The 22,447-nt window shown below is 39.0% G+C and overlaps 2 protein-coding genes across 6 annotated transcripts in view; both read right to left on the reverse strand.

Moving 5' to 3' along the window:
• Positions 1-15,768, reverse strand: part of camsap2b (calmodulin regulated spectrin-associated protein family, member 2b) — a 34,308-nt gene extending 18,540 nt beyond the window's left edge. For 2 of the 5 annotated variants that reach the window (XM_028020607.1, XM_028020608.1), the window contains exons 1-4: positions 15,115-15,767; positions 6,526-6,785; positions 1,140-1,319; positions 42-128 (exon numbers count right to left, since the gene is read on the reverse strand). In XM_028020607.1, the coding sequence (XP_027876408.1) occupies positions 42-128; positions 1,140-1,319; positions 6,526-6,785; positions 15,115-15,253 (666 nt within the window). In that variant the 5' untranslated portion in view covers positions 15,254-15,767. Of the gene's footprint in view, positions 1-41; positions 129-1,139; positions 1,320-6,525; positions 6,786-11,911; positions 11,928-15,114 lie in introns of those variants that run through there. The other 3 variants (XM_028020606.1, XM_028020610.1, XM_028020609.1) reach the window with 3 other exon arrangements.
• Positions 15,769-19,083: 3,315 nt separating this feature from the next.
• On the reverse strand, positions 19,084-21,790 carry ticam1 (TIR domain containing adaptor molecule 1). Its single transcript, XM_028021717.1, has 2 exons — positions 21,519-21,790; positions 19,084-21,362 (listed from the first exon to the last, which is right to left on the reverse strand). Exon 2 carries the CDS (start codon positions 21,228-21,230, stop codon positions 19,539-19,541), a length of 1,692 nt encoding a protein of 563 aa, XP_027877518.1. The 5' UTR covers positions 21,231-21,362; positions 21,519-21,790; the 3' UTR covers positions 19,084-19,538.
• Between the last annotated feature and the right edge of the window lie 657 nt (positions 21,791-22,447).

Below are 22,447 nucleotides of genomic sequence, written 5' to 3' on the forward strand. Positions count from 1 at the left end.
CCAACGGGTAAGTCTGTGTTGGAGAACCTTTTCTAACTTACCTTATGTGTTGTGACGTTTGAGTCTTGGAGGGAGGCTTCTCTTAACTTCTGTTCCTCGATGAGGATGTCCCTCAGCTGCTCGTTCACCTTGAACGACAGAAAGAAACAGAGAAGGTGGTAAGAGACAGAGACACTCAGAGAGCGAAGTCATATTTCAAAAAAGCACTGGGTCAGTTTCAGGCTGAATAAAGGTCTGTTCTGAGAAGACGGATAACGTGAACTTCAGTGAAAAACCTGTCACCTTCACTTTGACACATTAACTTGAGATAATGAAGTCATATCTTATAAAACAGTCTTTGAAACTTGAAAATTATTGTTCAATAATGACTTCTGTTTTCCTTTTTGTCAGGATGAAATTACACAAAAACACCCAGTCCTAAGTAATCAGACATCTCTCAGTTGTCTCATTACGGTCTCCATATAATACGTTTAATACGTATACAAGGCTTTAAATATTTTACATGACTTCATGGACAAAAAAAGCAGATGGAGATCTTGGATTGCAACATGTTTATTTAATTCCTCAACAAAATTTGTATTACTAAACAGCAATTAACTAAGAAATCAGTTGATTGCAATTGGACAATTGGGAACACACACAAAGCTATGGTAAACAAAACAAACAAACAAAAAAACCACTAACTATGTTATTCTTGCTAATCCATCTCATTGATCCATCTTTTTATCATTTCATGTTAGTTTTTAAAATTGTTAGACTTGTTTTAAAATTACTTCTGTCTGATACAGTGACATGTCATAAGCACTATATATCAAATATCTCACAAGCAAAAACAAGCAGCTAAATAATCTGTAAGAGATTATGAACAGTGACCTTAGATACTTAAGCAACTCAAGCTCTAATTTTGCTTTTTTTTATTCCTGCAACAGCAAACAAAAGACGCTGCTAATCTTGGAAGTGTCTTGGGAATTACTCCACATTCCAGCTCTCTTGCAAGAAAATGAAGAAACGGCTTTCATATCTGCTGAACCCAGACAGAACCAAAACAGCAGCGAATCAAATAAAAAGGTAATGCATGGAATGCGTGCAGTCTTTGAAAGTACACATCTTTATGGCTTTTTTTGCACCCCTGCACATACCTTGTTGATCCAGGTGGCGATTGCATCCTCGGTCTCGTACGGCAGCCCCTGGACGAGACCGTCGCTGTGTAGCAGTTCAGCAGACGAATACTTGTTGATGCAGGACATCACCCTCTCCACGCTCACCATCTCCACGGTGTAGGCCATCATTAAGGTATCGATGAGCGCCAGATGGGAGCTCTGCACAGAAACGCAGCCGCAACAGTCTATTAGCAAGATGAATTTAACAATAGGTGTGGGAGGGTTCCTATGAAAAATAGTTGAAATGCTCTGACAGAGGGCAGTAATCTTTTAAATCATTCAAGTCTCGCAAATGATTTTAACATGATTACAAACGTTGACTTTCTCCTGGCCTTTCTAACCCCATTCCAGCCCGGTCAAAGCAACAGACCTACCCTTCCCTTTCCTGTCTAACAACAGCTCTATTCAAAAATATTTACACTGCATGCGTGTGTGTTTGTGTCTACACTGTATATGCTTACCTATGCCTATACGATATAAACCTAACAAGACAAGCACCTTTTGCCTGGTGCTCAATGATTCAGGACAAAACAACAAATAAGAGACATCTGTTCAGAACATCAGGGCTCTCAGTGATCCAGTCTTTCCCCAAGACATGAAGCTGAGCTGCTGCTAGAGTTCAGTGGAATCACCTCATGTAAAGCCAGTCAAAACATAACGCAAACGTAAGATGGCCACCAGAAACAAACTGTGGATGGAAATAAGTGCTAAGATGAGTTACTTCAGCGGAACAGGGGATAACATTAGATATTAGGAGTATATTTCCTACTAACATCCTTTTTTTTAAGTTAGTTTTTGTCACTTCACTCGTAATTAACTCACTTTATTGTCCAGAAAATTATATATATATATATAAATCTACATTGATATGCAAACATTTACACAAACACAAAGATCTAAATATTTAGAAGGGTTTCCCTTTTTTATGACTGTATAATCTTCAGATTCTAAATAAAACATAAAAGCAAACTAAAGTGTGATTTCTTGCAACAGCTCTTAAGTAAACCACTGTTGGGTTTAGCAGCTAAACACAGGAGTCTAATATTCAGCTCATGAGGCAACGTGCTGACTCTGTTTGGAGTTTTTGCAGCCTCAGGATATTGTCAGATATTTCACATTGTGTGCATTCGGCACCTGGCTGATGAAAACTGACTGACGGAAACTGACTGAATGATTGGCAGAGAAGGAGAGACCAGCCAAGCAGCTTAGAATGAAACTGGAGATCAAAAAATAGGAATTTTCTTAAGACGCCATAAAGCTTCCCTGACGATTAAAGCTTTTCTCAACGCATTTGCATAAAATCCCTAAATCTTTCATGCTGGTAAGGAGCTTGTGGAGGTTCCTGCATGCAGCAGAACTTTCATGTGTGTTCATTTAGACGTGTGGAAAGAGAAATACTGAGAGTTTAAATGACAAGCCACTTGGGTTCCTCTTAACTCCAACAGAACTGCATCTGTTGGGTTTTGCTTTTAATTACACCGAGTTAGTCCAAGTGACAGGATGCAAAAATGTTGCTGCCAATTGAAAAAGTGGCATTATATATCTCTCTTTTTTTTTTTTTACCATAAATGGAAATATGTACAAGGTGTATTCAGTTGTATATATGCAACATTTATTTATTGTAATTATTTTATTGATTTTATTTTTATGACAAAAGCAAAAATAATACATTAACTGCCATAAATTGAGTAGTATATTTCAAGCATTTCTTTGGTCAGAATATTACGCTTTCCTGGCTAGTTGCTATAGCAACACTGGGTGTATAAGAAGCTGAAATTAGCTGTTAGCCTGCAAGACTGCTCCTTAACAATCAAGCCACTTATAGCTTGCTAACTATAGTTTTAAGACAACATAACATTTTGGCTTCATCTCACCACCGCACATTTCTTTTAGAGAGGAATGAAAAGTGGTGAGATGATATTTTTATCCACAGGTTAAGATCCCACTTCATGATAATAATAATTTTTTTTTTTTATTTTGTTTTGTTTTGTGGCTTTCACAATAATTGAGGGATAGAAATTGAAACCATTTTTGGTTTTTTTTGCTAGAGTGTTTGTGAAATGTCATTTTAGTTTATATAATATGACAAATTTGGTGTGTGGTTTCTTCTGGTATAAATAGGCAAAAGTAAAAAAGTGTACTTTTTGCCCATTTTCAACAACACTTACAGCATTAACAGCGCTGACTGTCACAATCTAACAACAATGAGGTTTAAAAATATACTTTAATACTTAGAGACTGCTTAAATGTGGCTATTTTGAAAGACATGCCTAATTTAGTGATGGAAGTGTGGCGTCATCAACTTTTTCTGCTGACTTCCACAAAAGTATAATTTGGTCTAAATTTCTAATGACTTAATGTTTTGTTTAATGTCCAGAAAACAGCAGTGATTCACACTGTTATTGTAACTTACAACCAATCGGTACTTCAACGGTTTTTCTTACACTTCCTTTGGCTGAATAAAAATAAACAATGCTGGTCGGTTTCTTTGAGTTAATACCAAACACTTGTACTGCACCTCTACAGTAAGTGGTTCTGCTGCACTACACTCAGTATTCTGGAGAGCAAATAGGTGAGAGGTCAGGACAAAAGGAAGAAGAAAAGGGCAGACAAAAGCTGGAACTACTTACAGCACTTTGCATAAGCACTTTGTATTGCCTTGTTGCTGGAAATGTGCTACATAAATAAAATTACCTTTACCTTTTACCTTTACAGGCTTGCAAATTGAGTCACATCCTTAAAACATTTCCACATTTCCATATTACAAAAACATATCTGAATCTGCTTCATTCAAATTTTAGTGTAAAACAAATATCTGCAGAACATTGTGAAATTAAGGAAAAACTACACTGTTAAAATACAAAGAAGCTTGTTGTCGATCGTCAAACCTCGGGGGGTAATTATTGTTTTGTGCTGTAACTTCTCTTGAACAGGAAAAGAAGATACCACTGTTGTCTCTACAGCCTGGCCTTAAAACCATGTGCTGCCTATTATGCCTTCACAAAGACTTTTATGGTGCATGTGTGTGAATGCATGCGTGTGTCTAAAACCCCTCACAGTGACAGACACGCCTTATAAGGCCATGGAAATGGCAAACAGTGGATACAAAGAGTGGTACAAAGCTGCAGCATGCTCAAACACACCACTTAAGAGGTGAATCGGTATTCTTTCACCGATTGCATGGCTGCAGGGGTGTGTTCGTGTCTGTCCTTGATCAAAGGAAGTAAAATACACCTGGACAAACATAATCTAAGCAGCCACGCTGTCCACAGACACAAAGAACTGTCCATTCAGTCACACCAGTTGTTTTCTGCACAACTTCACACCAGCTAATTCCAATCCCACTTTTTTCTTCACCTTCATTCGCCAGATGAAGGTGAAGATTTAGCGATGATGCACGCCCCCTCTGCAGGTTTGCACTTTCCACTCCCACTCTGCCTCATTCGTCGCTTTTTCATCTTAGCGTTACACTAACCGTACGTGAAGCATACATGGAAAATACAAACAAATATTTTAAATTATTTGTAGAAAAGGCCAATAAATCTTGCTGGATGTCTGACAGCACAAAAGAGATGCATGTGCTTTGGAGAGAGGGTATCATTTGAGCACCAAGCGGGCTTTAGCTCAGTGTGAGACCCCACCCACCACATTGCTGCAGTGGTGCACATTATGCCTTCCTCGTCTCCTTCTTTGCCAGCTCCACACTCCTCCTCCTGCTGCTCCTTCTCCCCTCCTCTCACCTCCTTCCAGATGGCTACATTACCACTGTCTGTTACACTCATTTTCTCCGTCTTTCCTCCTCATCCTCTTCCTCCTTCACAGCTCTTCTCCCTCTCCCCGATTACATCTATCTTCCACTGTCTTCACCCTTTCCTCCCCTGTCCTGCTTTACTTTCCTGCTTCCTCCTGGATCACACCCAAATGGCTGCCCCTAAATTGCCTCTTTTCCTCATTCATTCACCCTCTGACAAAATGCCATACTCCTCCTTCTGGTCGTCCTCCTCCGCCTCCCCGACATGAGTTATTCCTCTGGCGCACAGTATTTGGAAAACCATGAGGTCATCATTTTTTCTGCAGATGCACCATAACCCGAACAGAAAAGCCTCCACTTCAGCGTCATTAAAAAGGTTCCCACTGAGTCCGCAGGAACACACTTCTTAAATTTCTTTTAATAACCAGAGACGAGGAGAGATTAACAAGCAGCACCGCACAAAAGAAGATCAATACATTTGGGACGGAATTAGAAATCAGCGTCATATATCTACTTAATGTAGTCACTAAATCACTGAAAATGCACCAGGAAGGAGGTGTGAACGAACAAATCATCACACTTCACTCCCTTCTTTGTGAATTTCTCAATTGATAAACGATGCCATGAGTCAAATCAAACCTGAATGTAAAAAATGTCCTCAACCTGTTAACTTGAAATAAAATTCAATTATCTGCAGCAACAAAAATGAGAACAGGAGTGCTAAGCTGCAAAAAATGCTGCATCAGAAGGGTGCATGCAGCAAAACAGGTGGCACATACATGTTTTACTTTCCTTTGTTAAATAGTCACCAGAACAAAAATGTATTTATATATACACAAAATCACACATTTAATGTATCAAAAAAATCAAGAATAAATATAAATGTAAACTAATTTTGGCCAACAAAAAACAGTCTGAAATCGCCTACCAAATATAAATAAAAAACCTAAAATACACAAATGAAACAAACTGCTATGGTTCAACAGAACAATAGTTTTATAAGATGTTAAAAAGTGTTTTCCCCTCATGAACTAAAACATTTTAGCTAAAAATCTTGTTTTAATATAAAAAGAAATCTTCTTTTTAAAAATGCATGGCACTCAACACCAAAATATGACAATGAAAAACCCTGCAAAAAGTAAAAGCTTGTGAACACTTCCTATTGATCGGGAATTTTATGTTCCCAATCAATAAGGAATTAAATTGGATCTAAATTATCCAATTTGATATTTGGATAATTAAGATCTGAAACTTAATCCGTTTCAGATCTTCTGCTTCATGTCAAGCTGTGTTATTCTGCCTTCTTCTGCCTCATGAGCTTCATGTCATCAGATTGTCAAGTAAACTCTTGCATGGCAGTTGAATCATTTTCTTGTGCACATGGATTTAGGTTCTTTTAACCATAATTTTATGAAAGTTTCCAGTTTTTACACCTGCATGTAGCAAATCACACCTGAGTTTTAAGTCACCTATCTCTATGATTCCCAAATCTGAATCTTTTACAATGATTTCACACTGATAGAAGGGATATAAAATAACAAAGGAACAATGTAAAATCTCCTGTTTTAAACCCACGTTGTTCCTGAATCCCATGGTGGGAACATCTCCACTCACCATGTGTATAGGCATGCTGGTCAGGTCTCTCTCGGTGACCAGTCTGTCCTGGTCTGTGACATACAGCCCCTTCTGGGCCAGGGCCTGAATGACGGCGTTGTGTCCCAGTAGAGGTTTGACAGCATCGCTGCGGAGGATCAGGCTTCCTGCTCGGCAGTACAGCTCAGCGGACTGAAGCAGGCAGGCGACGGGAGGCTTCAGGTGTTCCTGGTTGTACTGGTCCCTGTAGAAGGGCTCGGCCAGCTCCTCTGGAACGGCATCTAAAAGCAGAGAGAAGGAAAGATCAAGAGAGAAATAGTCTGAAAAGGCAAACTTTGGTTGCCTTATTTTCCAACACACATTAGAAGACTGGTGCTGAAGTGGGCTCCAGTATACATCGTGTTCCAAATTATTATGCAAATTGGATTAAAGTGTCATAAAAATAAACATTTTTTGTTGTGCTATTAAATTTATAGATGGTATTGTGTGTCAGGGCTCTTTGAATCAGTATAATTAATTTCAGAGAGCTGGTTGATTAGTTTGTCTGGTGAGCTCAATTAAAGGAAATCTACTTAAGAAGGATGTTCCACATTATTAAGCAGGCCACAGGTTTCAAGCAATATGGGAAAGAGAAAGGATCTCTCTGCTGAAAAAAATCATCAGATAGTGTAGTGCCGTATGACAAAATATGAAAATAATAGATATTTAACGAAAACTGAAGCGTTTTCATACTGTGAAGAGATTTGTGGCTGATTCACAACAAAGATGGGTTTGTACAGATAAAGGCATTATGAGGAAGGTTTCTGTTAGACAAATTTGTCGGATTAAGAGAGCAGCTGTTAAAATGCCCTTACAAAGTAGCAAACGGTTATTTGAAGCTGCTGGAGCCTCTGGAACCTCAAGGTGGAGGATCTTCCAGCGGTTTGTGGTGCATGAACTTACTATTCGGCCCCTAACCAGTACTCACAAGCAGAAACGGTCACAGTGGGCCCAGCCATACATGAAGATTAATTTTCAAACAGACTTGTTCACTGATGACTGCTGTGCAACCCTGGGTGGTCCAGATGGACGCAGTAGTGGATTGGTGGTGGATGGCCACCATGTCCCAACACGGCTGTGACGTCAGCAAGGAGATGGTGGAGTCATTTTTTGGGCCGAAATCATGGGGAGAGAATCATTGGTCGGTTCCTTCAGAGTCTCTGAAGGTGTGAAAATGACCTGGACTTTCTGACTGATCACTTCCTTTCATGGTTCAAAAAGAAGAGCCGTACCTTCAGTAGCAAAATCATATTCATGCATGACAATGCACCATCTCATGCTGCAAGGAATACCACTGTCATTGGCTGCTATGGGCATAAAAGGGGAGAAACTCATGGTGTGGTCACCATTCTCCTTTGACCTCAACCCTATTGAGAACCTTTGGAGTTTCCTCAAGCAGAAGATCTGAATGCAGTTCATATCAAAACAGCAGCTCTGGGAAGGTTTTCTAACATCTTGCAAAGAAATTCAAGCAGAAACTTTCCACAAACTTACAAGTTCAATGGATCAAGAATTGTGCAGGTTATAGCAAAGAAGGGCTCCTATGTTAACATGGAACTCGGTCTGTTAAGATGTTTTTGATTGGAATAACTTTTGATTTTAGTACATGTGACCACATAATGTGCATAATGTGCAGTTTGCAGTTTTTTATAATCCATAAAATGTTTAGAAAATCTGCTGTGCATAATAATTTGGAACAGTGTGTTTTGAGTTTTTTATTTTTGAAAAAAATGCTGTTCTTATGAGGAGCTTTGTTCAGTGAAATTTGATTTATACTGTAATAGTTCATGACTTGAAAATTATACTGACCATGATTTGCATTGACCATTTAAGAAAATCTGAGAAAATATCACTTGCATAATAATTTGGAACACGGTGTAGGATACTCTTGATGTTCCTGAACAGAACCGGTTCATAAAAAGGTTTGCTTGGCATCAGATGTCAACCAGACACAGCGGGTGTGAAGTGGGTTCGCAGAAAATGCTAGGGGCGTTTTTACTGCTGCCGCTAACAGGTCCTACTCTTCAGAATGCCCCTTTTCTAGTTCCCTTGAGGTGCATGACGCTCATCGCTACTCTTACTTTGAACAGTAAATGTTTCCGCAGACAGAAATCTGTCTGTATTTAACAACTGGTAGGAGAAGAATCCAAAGAGAGAGTGCATCGCTAAGCTAGAGTACAACCACACATATAAAATATTTGCAAGTTGCTTCCTAGAGTTTCATGAAGTGCAATAAATAATAAATATTCACCCTGTGTTTATATTCAACCACTCTATATGTGAAATACCTAAAATCCACAAATACTTGAGGCCTCCTGTGAAAACAGCCTCTTAAGAGTTCAAACACCAATTTACCTTAATATGCATTAATACACACAGAGAAAACCATCTCAGCATTTCTGCAGAAGCTAATATTGACAGTCTTCCTTATTTTTGATCTTGGGGTTCGAGCCAATCAGCGCCAAGGAATATAAATGTCTATCCTTGGCTGCGTTGCAAATGCCAATTAATAGCGTGTCAACTAGCATCGTACCTAGGTATTCTAGTTTCCCAAGTTGTGTTTTATTTTAAATATTTTAGATATGGTATACATGGAAATCTCCAAAGAGGCTAATTTTCCATGAGTAGTTGGGAGTCTCGCTCAGCAGAAAAATATACAAATATGTGAATCTGTGAAAATTGAAGCACAAATAGGTAGGGGTCACTTTTAGTACAAAATTCACAACTAACAGCTCACTCTTTTTCAGTTTTAGGAAAACATCAGTTTTAGGAAAGCATCAGTTTTAGGAAAGCATCAGTTTTAGGAAAGCATCAGTTTTAGGAAAGCATCAGTTTTAGGAAAGCTCATGTCACCCCAAAAGTCGGCGGCACCCTGGGGGGTGAGCCACATCACACATACCATACTGCCACAGTTTGATCCACGTATATAAAATACTTGACATAGCCAAAACTGATTTGAAAACATGAACATGGATGAACATAAACTCACATTCAGTTGTGTTTCCATGACTACAGAAGGCATTTCTTTCATTTAGATGTGTACCGGTAATCTTAAAAGGCATTACAGGGAGTTACTTTTTGCAAAAATAGAAACTAAGTCTTACACGCACACGCAGGGACTCAGGACTGTGTTGCTCCTCTTGAGCTTTTCATTTTCTTCATGACGTCCTGTTGTTTGTAACCACAAATTGTGACTCAGAACTCAACGATACTCCTCATAAATAGTCTCCCGTAAGCATTCATTTCTTTCCTACTGGTGCAGTGTTCAGACAAGGCTCCTGTGTAGGAATGTTTCTAGGGGAGTGTGCTGTGACACACTCATGCTCCTGTATGAGTGTGTATCCCTGGTGTGTGGGGGTCATTTCCTCTTTGCCTGTCTCTGTAGCACACCGAGGAAAACAAAGAGAACTAAAGGAATCCTGCTTAAAGGAACATATTTCCCCTTCAAAACAAGCTCAGAGCAAAGACATTAAGCTTGACTAAATGTCTTCAGAAAACCAATATGCAACGCTCGCTTCAGAGACACAAATATAACATCCAGTCGGCTTGTGATCCGCTCTCTGCAGTTTTCCAGAAGCTGTGGTCACAGCGGCCTCCCCATGCAGCCACACTGGGTGATGAAAGGAGATATTTAGAGCAACACGCAGATGTTAGACCTCTTTATAATGAGAACTTCTGCATCATAACTCTTTAACTAGTCTGACCTGTAACCACGTCAACAGATTAGAGTTAATTAGCAAAGCTATTCTCACTCAAGGATGATGATTTGTTCACTAGAGTGACTTTGGTTTAAGATGACTCTTGTTTTTTGTAGAAATGTTCAGTTTCTGTACAAATCCACTTACAGAAAACAATCACAGCAGCTTTCTATTCACATAAAGACTGATTCTTAAAGAGTTTAAAAGAAATTATTTTTAAAAACAACAAACAGCAGCAAAAACAATTACACAACAAGCACAACTTTTTTTTTTTTAAGTTCATCAAAAATCTGCCTTGTTGAGTTGCCTTTGTGTTGGCCATCAAAGAGGAAACAGACAGGAAGTAGCTGCCACAGGAAGTCCAGGCATGGAGAAGACCGCTCCTCTGGAGACCCCTGGGAACTGTGCTTATCTCCATTGGCTTACTGCAAGTTGTGTTTTTTTAAGATGCAAACAATCACATTAAAAAGTTAGTTTTAGCTTAACTGATCAAGATTACTGTGCGATAGATCCCATTCAAACCTACAATTACAGAAAGGGTTCAGCAGAGGGAGACAGCCAACTTAAACCTGATGACTAATTAGCAAAAGTGTCCTTTAAAAACATCAGTAACATTTATTTGACTATGTCTACATGTATATCTAACATTGCTTATACAAGGTTTCCCCCATAAAACTTGGTAAGCCTGGTGGTTGGGGGCTAGGGCAGTCATTCATCCACTGTGTTTTTTGAGTTAAAAAATGTTTAAAGTTGACAGGAAATTTTAAAATATCACTTGATAAGTATGTTTTATATTAAAAGATTGGAAGATTAATACCTGAACACCAACTGTAAAGTCTTAAAAAATGCAAACATTTTAACAAGACTTAAAAAAATAAGCAATGCTTAGCCTAGTGGGGGGACAATTAAAGCCTGGTGGCCTGCCAGGCTTAAAAACACTGAGGGAAACCCTGCTTATAGCTTCAATCACTGCACTCTTCCATCAGAAATATCAAAACTATTAAGAACATTTCAATGAGTTGACACAAGAGCCAAAAGAAAGCTGCTTAAACTGTGCATCATTAAATATGACTGGGATTTTGTTTTCACTGCATAGTAACACTGAGGGTCCCACACACTCCTGGTGCAAATCTAACAAGGCTTGTGACTGTTACGAAAAGGCTGTGATCTCCAGTCCCTCAGGCAGAGCTGGATTGAAAACAAGAGTCTGTAGCAGAAATCACTGCATGAACTCAGGGATGCTTTTCTGAAACAACTGTCTAGGAGTGTAGTGTTTTGGCCATCACTGACACAACTTCAAGCTCAAACTCTATAACAAAAACAGATCAAATGCCAACACCTACTCCAGGTGCAAGGTCATTAAAGAAAGACTGAAACAAAGTGCAAAAATACAAAATTTGTGATTTCTTCTATTAGATTTTACTTGGTAACTATGAGATGGAAATTGTTGTTTGCACATTGTTTTTATTCTAAATGTTTTTGTTCATCTCAGTTAAAAAAAAAAAAAAAAAGTAGATGCTTTGAGATAGTCTGTTGCAGTGTCCCTGGTTATACTGTATTTTCTTGACATCCTCTCAAGATGTTCTCCAAATCTTTTTTCCCTTCTGTCATAAATGTTATTTCTCAACCCATTGCTTTCGATGCTGGTCCAGTGCCAGCTGGAGGTTTACCTGCTCAGAGTAGCAGCTGATGGAGTTAACTAGAGCCACTTCAATGACCAGAGCAGATATCCGGATCCCAACGAGAGGCAGTGAAAACTCCAAGGAAAAACAAAACAGAGAGAATTCTTTTTACTCACTTCCTAAGAGATTATGAGGTCTATTACAAATAAAATGTAATGTATGGGAGTCATATGAAATGCAGTTTTGCATATCAATAAGGCTGCAGGAATATGTTATGGATGACTTTCAATAGTGAGCATATTTACATACTTTTAACATTATCTTTGATGTACAAGCAGCGTTTTTCACTAAATATATTTCGCTGCGATTTTGTGCTGATAAACTAATAAAAATAGGTTTTCTGTATGGATTACAATACCATTGATTTCAAAGGAAAAAGGGTGGACTATCTGTAGACAACAGAAAGGCAAATTAGTAGCTCAAACAACCAACTTATGTAGAAAACCATGTCTGAATACGCAACACGTCAAACCTTTAAGCAGCTAGGTTATAGAAGTCCACACTGAGTGTCAGCAAACGATAAGAAACTGAGGCAACAATTCAGACAATTTCATCAAAATTAGACATGGACATATTTTTTCTGGTTTCATTTTAGCTGCGACATTTGGATGACACATCCTGGTACTTGTGGGATTTAAGCAATAAAGTGGACAGTATAAGAGCATAAGTTAAAAGACCTCTTTGTTTTAAAGCACAATCTTATGGAAACTGTATGATTTGATGTTGAACTTGTTCAAGACAATAAAATCTTTATCTAGTTGTAGTTCATCTCTGCCATGTCCTAAATTGCCAGAGTCAGTATTGTTTCTGTACTGTTTGAGGTGCTGTACATGATAAGTCAGAGTACTGGGTATCAAGCCAGCGACAGACTGTCATTTAAATGAGTTTCTGCTCAGAGCTCCCAACACCAGCTCAATAAAATCTTGACCTATCCAGTTAAATTGAAACAGACTCTCCTGGAGTGTGTCAAATGTAATTTTTCAGCAGCAGATTTAATTCACAGGCAGCAGATTTGATGCCAACTGGCAGCTGAGAAATCCTTAAACAAGATTGGTGAAAAATACCAAAAAAAAACAAACAAAAAAAAAACATTTATGTTACTTTTAAATGGTTACTGTATAATTGGTAAAAGATAAACTAAGAAAATATGTTGGATTTACATTCTACCAATGGTGAAATTCATCAAATGTTCATTTTGAAAACAATTTTTCTTCTTCAGGTTAAGTAATCTGTTTTACAACCCTTCTCCTTACTATGAATAAAAGTTTAATCCTCAAAAGGTCCTCCAGCACTAATGTGTGCTTGTTACAGCCCAAGACAACCAGGTCCATGTAAAAATCCGCCTCTCATAAGTTTCTGAGCCAGTGGGGAAACTGTTGCATCCGACCACTGGCAGCTTCTCCCTGCAGCTCTCCGGGTCTATCTAGGCCAAACGAGGCTCTGAGGACCGCTCATGAATTGGGCCACAGTTCTCCTCAGTGGTAGGAGCTGAAACTGTGTCACTGGAAGGCCGAGGCAAAAACCCCCCCCCAAAAAACAGGACAGCAGCAATGTGTCCGCAGCCACAGCACACGCTTGCTACTGTTGCACATCTTGCAAATATATCAAGCTCCACCAGGTTGTAACATAGAGGAGCCCTAATTGGCATTCAAAGTCTGGTCGATGGGTTTGTTTAAGCATTTTGCCTAGTTCTCTTTAAGGCTGTCTGTCTGTGTGGAGGATAGTAGAAGTATGATGCTAAAGAAAAGACTTCACTTTGACCTGGAGACAGCAGGGTGGGATCAAACCTGAAACATCTTAACGCTGTAGGATAGACATGTGTTATTAAAACAAATACTCAAAAGCTATTAGACTCTTGAGCAGCTGCCCCAGAGATTATTTTCTGACATAAAGAAAGTTCTCAAACAACATCTTTGTGTATCTGTGTTCCAGAGTTTTAGATTTTGTTTGCTTCATTTTAATTGAGTTCACTCTTTAGCACCAAGTCTCCTCTGACATGCGTCAAAAGTGTTTGGATAATTTTTTTATGACCAAAAATCTTGAAACAGGTGGCATGCATTTCTATGTAGTCCCCTTTACTCTGACACCCATAAAACCGACTGCTTTCTGAGACGCTCTTTATTAATAAGAGTCCCACCTGTCAGTAATTTATTTCTTTATAAATCCAGCTGTTCTGTAAAGGCCTCTGAGGTTTCTCTGAGAACATGAACAAACAGTAACATGAAGACCAAAGAGCACAGACATGTCAGGGATAAAGTTGTGTAGATGTTAAAGTAGGAATAAGATCTAAAAAAAGATGTGGACATCACACTGAGTACTGCTTAATCCATCATCGAAGTAAGGAAGAGTATGGCACAACTGCAACTGGATTAGTCTTGAACTCAAGAAATCTGGCCTTTATGGAAGCAGTTCTCACTGAAAGTCAGATTGCTTCAGGCCTTGTATAGGGACATTGTCACCATGTGGAAGGTGGAGGTTTGTTCAGATCAAACGATAATTTTGGCCAATAGTTAAACTATTTTGTGGCAAAAAAGCTAACACTGCACATCATCCCTATCGTAAAACAAGGTGGCAGCATCATGCTGGGATGCTTAATACAGGACCATACTGTAAAAAAACCTGCTAGAGGCCTCTAGACCATGGCAGGTCAACAAACCTAAAACGCTACAACGGATTGATTTAGATCAAAGCATGTACATGTATTGAAGTGGCCCAGTCCAAGTAAAGAACTAAATCAAATAAACAACTGAGAGAACCTCTTTGTCCAGCCTAACCGTGCTTGAGCTGTTGTACATGTCCATAAACACCAAGTTTCTTCCGTTACGCCAATCTCACACAATAATGCATGAATACCAACCTGTATAGGTTAAAACAGCCACAACTGAACTCAGAGTTACACAATATCTGACCTGACATGGGATAATTGGCAGCAGGTAGCAAGGGTAAACCAATAACGTTGACGGGATGAAGCTAACTAATAGGAAAAGCCCAGAATAAGTTGTGCCCAAATGTTGTTGGGCAGAATGTCTGTTTTCGTCGTTTGTCTGTCACAGTAAGATCCTGATTGCATGACGCTGTTTACAAAACAGTCGCACCAGCACGCCACATTATCACACGCTCGTTGATTACCTTAAGCGGCGTTTCCCCACTCTTCTCCTCCGAATCAAAAGCACCAAGGAGGCGCCACCTACCCGAGCCGAAAGCCTTGGCCACCAGCCACGTCAGGCTGCAGGAAATCTTGGCCCTGGTGAAGTCGTAGTGGTCGAAGCTCTTGATGGCAGGGACGATGAATGTGCGTCTCATCCCTCTGTCCTCTGCCGTATCTCCCATCGTCCGTCTGTGCGTCGGCGTCCCTCTGCTGCTGGAGGCTCGGTCAGCCGGAGGAGCTCCTCCTGAATGCGGATGACATCTCGTCCAGAGGAATTCAATGCAGTAAAAAGAAAAAAGAAAAAAGAAAAAATCCCCTCCGGCTAATTAAAGAATAAAAAAAGAAATCAGGGGCGTGATTTAGGTATGAGCTTGATGAGGGCCCCCTCCTCGGTTAACTGAGACTCATATTCAGTTTTACCTCCGTAAATCGTGACAGCGCGGCGCAGTTTAGTGGCAGGATTCCTGAAGAAGATCCCCGGACATTTGTATCCTGGGATTTCACGACATAACGGATAATCTGTGTGGTTCAGGAGCAAAGCTACGGGATCCTGCCCATGGTTATGTTAAATTAAAAAAAAAATAATAATAAAAAAAAAAAAGATCCGTTTTTAGTTCGTGCTCTTCTTTTCCCCCTTCCTAACTGTTTTCATCTCCTCCTTTCCCCCACTCTCTGCGCTTTTCCTGCCGCACTGTTCAGTGGACGAGGCGCACTGCGCAGGCGCGATCCACCCACCCAGTCTTTACAATCCTGTCAGGAGACATCACAATGTAATACAAACTAGCGACAGGATGGCTGCTGACTCAAACCCAGATGTTTCCATAGTGAGATGAGAAAATACCAAAGAATGAGCTCTTATATGCAGTGATCGGACAGATTTAAAGAAATATTACGTTACTCTTACGTAATTTTTAACCAATTGGCACGTTCGTTTAATTTCTTAATTAAGCCTGATATGATTGGGTTATATTTTAAACAATTTGAATATAAATTGGGGATATTTGAAAAGCTTCTTAAAGCTGCAGTAACTTTTTTTTTTTTTTTACAAATATATTTAAATTGTGAGGGCTGACAGTATATTATGACACAGTAATCTGCAAACTGAGCACTCAGTCGCCCAGTGCTCCCATTTCCATTTACAGAAACAACCAGTCAGAACCAAAAGGAGGGTCTTAGCAGTGTAAATCATCCTTGTGTAGGCGCTGTTCACCCCTCCCCTTTCACTCTGCTATACTACAGCCAGTTATATAGTACAGAGGCTGCCATGAACGCTAAGGCTAGTCATCATGTATCTCTGCCATTAGCACACTGAGCAGCATGCAGACAAGAGTGATTGACAGCGGTAAGCAATGATTAATAAATTAGATTTATAGGACATAATAATACTACCGGGGAAATATTCAAAAACACATTTCAGGATACTTTCAGTCGATAAAGTTCATATTTTCCACCATTTTCTGAATGTTGTTCTTAATGAGCTTGTTTTTAAAAACTTAATCTGAAAGTGAACAAAGATATATATATATATATATATATATATATATATATTTAATAGATATTGGAAATTAGATAAATATATATATTTATTTTTGTTTCTAACATTTTTACACCAAAAACATCGCTTGTAAGAAGTAAACGTAAATTACACTAAAACAGTGTTTTTTTCCCTCTTTGCTCTATATTTAATTGTTATCATTTTCCACTCATCCTGATAATTACTACAGAAATGGTTCCTCTTTTGGGCTGGACAGTTGTAGCACTACTGCTTTGCACCAAGGAGGTTCTGGGTTTGAAACCAGGCCTGTGGTCTCTTTGCATACAGTTTTCATGTTCTCCCAGTGCTGACCACATCAGCCAGATCATATGGATTTTTGGATCTCACTACAGCTTCACTGTTATTCAGCTCTCAAACCGTAGAACATTCCTGGTTGCTGAGATGAATGGCCACATCCAGATGGGTGATGGTATCAGTCTTCCTCCATTTCAGAATAATTAGGAGTCTCAAAGGGGAATTTAAAACCGCTGAAATGGAGGTATGAGCTTAGCTTCACCACAGGCTTATAAGGGAGTTTTGCTATACAGGTCTGCTTATCTGTGTTTTCTCCCACAATACCATGGAGCAGTTTTACTCCTGTCCAATTTTTGACATTTGTTGAATCCTTTTGTCTTAGTTTGAAAACTTTTCTGTGTGTTTGCAGTCTTGTTGTATCCCATCAAAACCCATGCTATCAGCAATAATTACCCTAAAAACGTATAAAACTTCACACTTTTTTCTTTTAAATGGATGAAGAAGAATGTGGATGTTTGATAATAATTGTGATACGGCTTCCCCGTCTTACCCTGAAGGCCATGCTCAGAATAATTAATAAAAAATGTTATTAAGCCTGGATTTTAAGTTTAAGATTTCGATTATATGTTGAGGGCATTCTAATAGCTTCGTTTAAAAAACAGATTTATGATCTCAGTAAGATTTCCTGGTTAAATAAAGACATATATAAAGATGGTTAGAAAACAGAGTTTTTGGCTGCATGAGATCTTGTAATGTTCCTGCTGATGTTTGTTCACAATCACAATCACAGTTACTTGGATATTCCAACCCTTAGCAGAAAGTCGTTTATTGAAGTTTACTTGGAATATACATATTTTATGCCAAATATGAGGTAGAGTAATTTAAGTTTACTTCCTACAAGTTATGTTTTATTTACTTGAGAATGGATTAGTGAAGTATACTTTGCTTGTACTAAAAAGAATAAAGAGTAAGACTTAGTACATTAATAGATTTAAGCAGTAATTCAATATTAAAGATATACTTTTTACTTCTTCTATTCTTTTTACTTTTCTGCCACAAAGTACTAACAGTCAGTATATCTCTGACTGTAAGTACTGCTATATTAATTTAATATAGCAGAATAAAATGTTTGTCACTATACACATTTACTTTCAGGTTTTACCTCTATTATTAATGTACTTTTTCAGGATCACGTAGTACATAGCAGTCAGAAAAGTTGTTTCTTTTGTTTTTCCTTTTGAGATATTTATTTTTGTTTCCAAACATACAATGGAGGACTTCAATTCTCAGTTAGAAACACTATTTTATTTCCAGTTTTATAAGCAAATGCATACTTTTTTCCTCTACCTTTGTTGACAAAGAAGAATTTTATCCTGCAGAGACTATTGTGTTTACTTTTTTTATAGCTATGATAGACTTTGTCTCATATACGTCTTTTTGCTTTTGAAATGTATATTTTAAAAATTTAGATAGGCATTTATTAATACATTGTATAGTATATATTTTTAAAGGTTTTGTTGGCTCTAGTGGCCTTTATTTGAAAGTAGTTTGACAGGAAACAGGGTAATCAGAGAGATTACCCTGAACCCCGCCACCACAGAACCCCTGTATAGTATATTTTTAAAATTGAATGTAAACATATCAAAATTGTTCTCAATATTCTGTGTCGTGATTTTGCAAATACATTTCAGTGTAGTGCACATATATTTAACTTTGAGAATATTTAAACATGTAAACACAATGCTACAATTAATATGCTAAGCAAATTTCCAAGTAAATCTGTAATATTAATTAAACTGTAGACTGTAATATATTATATTTCAGTTTTGGTCATTCATAAAAAATCTACTTAAACTATTCTTAAAATAGGATAAATTGTGCAGTAATTATATACCCAGTGCAATAATAATATAGATAAGGATGTACTTGTGGAGTACTTTAAATATACTTCAATAAACAAAAATTAGATGCCTAGCACACTATTAGTGTATGGTTAAATGTACTTGTTGCATACTTAATGTATACTTTTGTAAATCTAAAATAATTGCACATAAATTGTGCATAAAGTATATTTTTATAAACTTAAAAATTCTCCAGTGTTGTAAATAGAGGCATACTTTCTAGTACATGGTCTGTAGTTTACTTGCTATACTTATAGTAATGCTCAAGTGTGCATAATAATACAAACTTAAAGTATAATAAAAAAATCTTTAAAAGATGACAGAACCACAGGTCGCATGTATTTTTTAGTTACAGATGTGTCAAACCTCTTCCCACATAGTCAACCAAACTTATTGTGCAAACATTTATTTTTGCAACATTTTATGGAAACTCAAAGCACGTTACCTGGATACTTCAGCCTGCGAAAGGCAATGATAAAAGTGTGCCGACAGAACCCTCTAGTGTCCAAACAGTGTTCGTACAGCTGAGTGGACATGAGATTGTACGCTCAGTTTCAGTCAGTAGGTGGCAGTCTTGAGCCATACTTAAAGATTGGTCTCTCCTTTGATTCCGCCTCCTTTGTAGTATGTAGAAGTGCTGATTTGTCCCTTTTACCGACTGTGTTGAGAACAATAAAACAATTTGCAATGAAAACCACGCAGCTGCTCCAACTTTAACACTTTTAGTGTTCAGAATATTTTCTTTCTACCTTCTTATGCTTCCATTTTTCTCTTTCTTTAACTTAGGCCACCTTTGTCGGCACTTCCCTCTACACCCACAGTCATTGTCGAGTCATTCCCAATCACAATATAGTTTGCATTTTCGATGTGAATGTTTTGCGCCAGCCGCTGCGGCCCTGGATCCCCGCTGTCCTGCTCTCGTTGTACGGCAGCTCCAAGAACAAGCTGTTGCTCCCTGTAAAGACTCTGCCGCTCTTTTTCCTTCAACCTCCTCATTCTCTGTTCCTGTACCCAGATCTTTCTCTGTTTTTCAATCTTTGCTTTATTAAAAGCCTTTTTCAGTTTTCTCTCAAAGTTCTTCCTCTCGTCCAGTGGCATCAATGTCTGCAAGGTGATGGGCATCTGCTCTTTTGGCATGCAGTTCTCCAGAGGCAGCAGGGGGATAACCGTGTTAAATTTGTGTGCGTTGTTTATAGAGTTGATGAGGGCAATGTTGGTTTTCATTTCCACCATTTGAGAGTTGAAGTTGCGCGTGAGCAGAAGGAAGGTGAAGGCAGAGTTGTTGACGGCGTCCTCCACGCACCTCAGAGTGCTCTTTCCTGGAACGGCAAAGTCCCCTGAGAAAGTTGCCCCTTCGATACCGATGACTGCCTCAAGTTTTTCCTTCATGCTCTCTGCCACATCCGAATCTTCTGGAGCATGCAAGATAACGAATGCATAAAATATGTCCTCCTCGTCCTCCTCTTCATCTACTTTGCTTATGTGTGTGCTTTTTAGACCAGTACTGCTTGGAAGAATAATGTGTGTAGCAGCCGGTAGGCTTGATTTAGTCTGAGTGTAGGGTTTTAGTGGCTGGGTTGCACTCTCGTTACTCCTCATTGACGCTTCTTCTATCTTAATGCTTTTCTCTGCTCCAAACTGAGATATTTCAGTCGATGTGTGCTGAGGTACAGTGAGTGTACAGTGAATTTGTTCTGGGACATTTTCTGTTTTATTGTCATTGATGGAAGGATTTAATATTGGGTTTCCTGGAGATTCAGCAGTTGCTTTGTCCCCTTGATAAGAAATTGTTGGAGGAAGACTTATCTCGAGATGAGTAGGGTATGAAGGCTCAGACGGACTGTCTTGCAGGGGGGTGGGCAGGCAGTGAACATTTGCAGACTCATCCAGAGAAGCAGCAATATTTAAAGTTGCCTTTCCTTCACTGATTTCCCTGCATGGATCGATGGAAGACTCCGATTTCAGATCGGAGTGGAAGCACATAGGCTCTGTAAACTGAGGCCCACATACAGCTCTGGCCTCCTCTCTAAAATTTTCATATTCCAGAGAGCTTGTGTTTAGGCATTCGCAGAAAATGGCTCTCTTGTAAGCCAGATTCCTTAGACGTGTATCGCACAACCTTTGTTCAGACAAAATTTTAAAAACCCGAGCCAGCGATGACAAAGACTCTCCCGTCTTGGCCTCAAACAGGCTACAGTGAGCTCCGAAATCGTCGAATTTACCTCCGCCTGAGTGCCACTTTTCAGCCAGATGGTTGGCAAGGGGGTTGTCCTCTAGCATCTGGAGCTTCTCCAGGGCCAGGGCTTCTCTCTGGAGGATGATCAGACACAAAGCGTGTATGATCGTGTCTTCAGGAGACTCACCCAACTGGAACGTGAGGCTGAGTAATCGCTCTGAAGGTGCCTTTTCCAAAATGTCAAAGACAGCCCTCAGTCCTGTCCCTTGATTTTCCAGTTCTGTATGATTCATTATACGGATTAGGTGCCAACTGGTTTTGGGCAGAGAAACGAGGTCAACGAGATCACATTTGATTTCCTAGATGCATTTTCTTCAGATTATCAGCATGTTGCCCTTCTGAGGAGAGGCTTGCAGTTTTCCTTTCTATAAAGAGACATGAGTACAAATGAGATCAAATGTATATAAAATATTACTCAAAAGAGATCAAGGGGGTGAAAAAGCGTCGAATTAATGGAAATAAATCAACTTCTTGTGTAACTTCCTTGACCTTAATATGATCATAAATCAGTAATTACTTACCGGAATGATTTCACTGGAGCAATGATAACAGATCTGCTTTTAGTTCAAACAAGGAAGTTAGTCAGAAAGTGATGACCTTCTCACTTCAACATTTTGTTTTTCCTAATAAGAAACTCTTACTACTCAGATGGATCCCTTAAAATAACTAAAACTTTTCTTCCGGCTTCAGGACTCCGGCCTTTTATTGAGAATCTACCTGTTGCAGGTTCAGGACAGTCAGCTTGAAGCTAACTCAAACAACAGCTTGCTGATGTCACGATGAGTAAAGTACGGTAGTTCAAGAGGGTCAAAAATGACGGAAAGCGGGAAAAAAAACCTTTATTGCCGTTGACATTTCGAGAAAACAAACTTGTAACGCTCATAACCATACATAACAGTTAGTCTCTAGTAGTTAAAACATTTCTTAAAGATGTCACACATTTTAAAATCTCTAAAAAACAACAACAACATAGAATAACTCTTGTAATGTTGTAAAGTGCAAATCTCCAGCTCCAAATGCACAATGGACGTGCAAAAGAGAAGAATTTGTTGGGTTTTTTCCCCCGACATCTGGATCTGTCGTTCTCCCTCTCTGCAAAGAGGCTGGTGTATTTTTATCAACGGAGGAAACCTCCAAGCCTGTATTTACCAGGGGTGGGGTCACACCAGGCAGAGAGCAAGCCAACACCAAATCCCTGAACCCAGCGCAGACAGAGAGCCTCTGTGCTGAGAGCAGAGCGATATGTTTACAATGTGAGGGATTAGAGTCACTCTATTGGAAGTGTTTAGATTTCCTTACAGAATAAAATTTCACCGCTCAGCTTCAACACACACCACCAGCCCGGCTGAAGAGCTGCTCCCATCCTTTCACTCAAAAAGCTTTCTTACTCACACAGATGCAGTTTCTGAGTCACTGTAAATACCTCTAAACCTTTTAAGACATTTATTAC

The sequence above is a fragment of the Xiphophorus couchianus genome, chromosome 6, assembly GCF_001444195.1.
Source record: "Xiphophorus couchianus chromosome 6, X_couchianus-1.0, whole genome shotgun sequence".
Classification (NCBI taxonomy): Eukaryota; Metazoa; Chordata; class Actinopteri; order Cyprinodontiformes; family Poeciliidae; genus Xiphophorus; species Xiphophorus couchianus.